The sequence below is a fragment of the Atta colombica genome, unplaced genomic scaffold (genome assembly GCF_001594045.1).
Source record: "Atta colombica isolate Treedump-2 unplaced genomic scaffold, Acol1.0 scaffold105, whole genome shotgun sequence".
In the NCBI taxonomy this organism is placed as follows: Eukaryota; Metazoa; Arthropoda; class Insecta; order Hymenoptera; family Formicidae; genus Atta; species Atta colombica.
The window spans coordinates 4,225,621-4,227,976 of NW_017259190.1; the positions used below are offsets into that span (position 1 = coordinate 4,225,621).

General features: G+C 35.3%; 1 protein-coding gene across 2 annotated transcripts in view; it reads left to right on the plus strand.

Moving 5' to 3' along the window:
* The first annotated feature begins 6 nt into the window (after positions 1–6).
* Positions 7–2,356, plus strand: part of LOC108690412 (protein alan shepard) — a 13,124-nt gene continuing 10,774 nt past the window's right edge. Inside the window, exons 1-4 of one of the 2 annotated variants that reach the window (XM_018197697.1) lie at positions 7–132; positions 872–1,086; positions 1,500–1,558; positions 1,851–1,975. In XM_018197697.1, coding sequence (XP_018053186.1) covers positions 959–1,086; positions 1,500–1,558; positions 1,851–1,975 — 312 coding nt within the window. In that variant the 5' untranslated portion in view covers positions 7–132; positions 872–958. Of the gene's footprint in view, positions 133–871; positions 1,087–1,499; positions 1,559–1,850; positions 1,976–2,356 lie in introns of those variants that run through there. The other variant, XM_018197688.1, reaches the window with a different exon arrangement.

The window sequence follows — 2,356 nt, forward strand, 5'->3', positions numbered from 1 at the left end:
TACCCACCTTACACGCGTTATCCAAGTGCGGCAGCAGCGGCTGCGGCGGCCGCCGCGGTCGGTGGCGGTCCCCAGCAGCTACCGGCATCCGTTAATCCCTTCGTCACCGCCACATACGCGCAGCACGCGACGGTAAGTCGCATTCACTGTGTTTTCTAATCTCTCCGTTGACTTTGTCCATGACAATAAACCCAAGATCCCGTCGCGCGACAAGTGGAAAGTCGCAAAAGCTGGAACGAGACGTAGGTCACTTTGATAAGCATTTAATGCTCTGCGTATTTACAAATTTATTGTTGTAAACGAGGACTGAGGAAGGAAATATGTCATTTACAAATTTATGTAACTCCTTTAGAATCGTTTTTACGTAAAAAACAAATAGCACTTTTATTTTCAGTACATGGAATTCTTGCTTATCAAAATTCATTTTAAAATGAATTTTATTTAAATTTTATTTAATCCTATTATTTAAATATGAAAATAATAGTTTCGAGATTATAGAGTACTAATTTTATATTTTTATTGCACGCAAGTCATTGATTATGTTATGATAATATGATTTATAGCAGAACACTAAATTCGTGTAAAGACTATAGTTCTTAGAAAAACATAATTTAATAAGCGAATTGATTAATCATACAGTAGAAAATGTAAGGTAATAATAACGTAAGTAGTAGCGAATTCAAAATGTTGATTTTCTTTCTCTTTACATCTTACTGCTGAAGTTTTTATGTGCCTTTAGCCTATTGTAACACAAGTTTAAGATAATACATGTTGTATCGATTCGATAAAAACGATAGGCTCTATAAAATTAATTGTTCTTGACTCTTTTCGAACATCTTCAGTTATCGCACAGTATTGATGGTGCTTACAGTACGGTGGACAGCGGGTGCCTACAGCTTCATCCCCAGCAAACACTAACAGCAGCTCCAGTAGTGCCACTGGCAGTCAAAGCGGGACAATGAGCACGAATCTCAGCAACAATGCCATGCAGGGTCAACAAGCAGAGCAGCTGTCTAAAACGAATCTATATATCCGTGGCCTCAACCAGAATACGACTGACAAAGACCTCGTTAACATGTGTTCTCAGTAAGTAACGTTATACACGTGATCGTAGATATTTGTATATCATGATGAAATACATAAATATTATGAATTTCTTTTGACATTTATGTCGTACTGTACGAGTCAAAATTTATTATTCAGAGTTCTTAATATCATGTAGCAATTTATATGTCAGATAGCAATTTTGGGGAATTAAACTCGGATCTGATTGATAAATGATTGTGCTGGAACTGCCAGCTGGGAGCTATCTAGTATCCCAAATGTAAATTAATGTTATTTATCGTAATATAGATAGAAATCGTATATACAACTATTGCTTATTAACAATTATATTAGTTTATAGTAGTCGTATCAATAATTTATTACTTTTTGAAATTGCATAGTTATAAGTGTAAATTAATGCAAATACATCAGATCAAAACTCAATATTTTTGCAGGTACGGAACTATAACTTCCACCAAGGCGATTTTAGACAAAAATACAAACAAATGTAAAGGTAATTAATGCACGCCCTCAGTATTTTTTAATTTCTTGGATTTATACACACACACACACACACACAGAGATACACACACACACATATATATATATATATATATTATAATTCACATACGAAGTTTATTTCAAAATGTTTATCTTATAACCTTTATAAGAGTTATGAACTTTTAGAGAGAATTTCTATTCAAATCATAATAAATATATGTGATAGATAAAATATTTCCTTTTATAATTTCTTATGCATGATAAAATTGTCAGCAGGAGTTTATACCGTCGTGATTGTGTTGTAGGTTACGGATTTGTAGACTTCGAGTCACCGATGGCGGCAGAGGGTGCTGTGAAAGCACTGGTCGCCAAGGGCATCCAAGCGCAGATGGCGAAAGTGGGTATCTGGTTGCTCCGTAGACTGGACAGTGTACGTGGTTGTGCATGCAAGTACAGAGTAATACCAAAGTAACAGTAAACCTCTCTTTCTCTCTCTCTCTCTCTCTCTCTCTCTCTCTCTCTGTCTCTCTCTCTCTCTCTCTTCTCTTTCTTTTTCTTTCTTTCTATTGTCTGTATCATTTTTTATTCTGTTCTGTTATTCTGTTGTATTGTCCATCTGTTTCTTCGTTCATCTTCTTGTCGCTCGTTTTATTCGTGAAACCGTTTCGTCGGAGAATCGATTAAGATAGATCTCACGAGTATTTCCGAATATGAAATAAGATGCTTTTTTGACATCGATTTCTCTTCTAGTGCTTGTAGTGTTCGAAATAAGTATTATTTAAATATTAGCGTATTTCTATCAATTGCAATT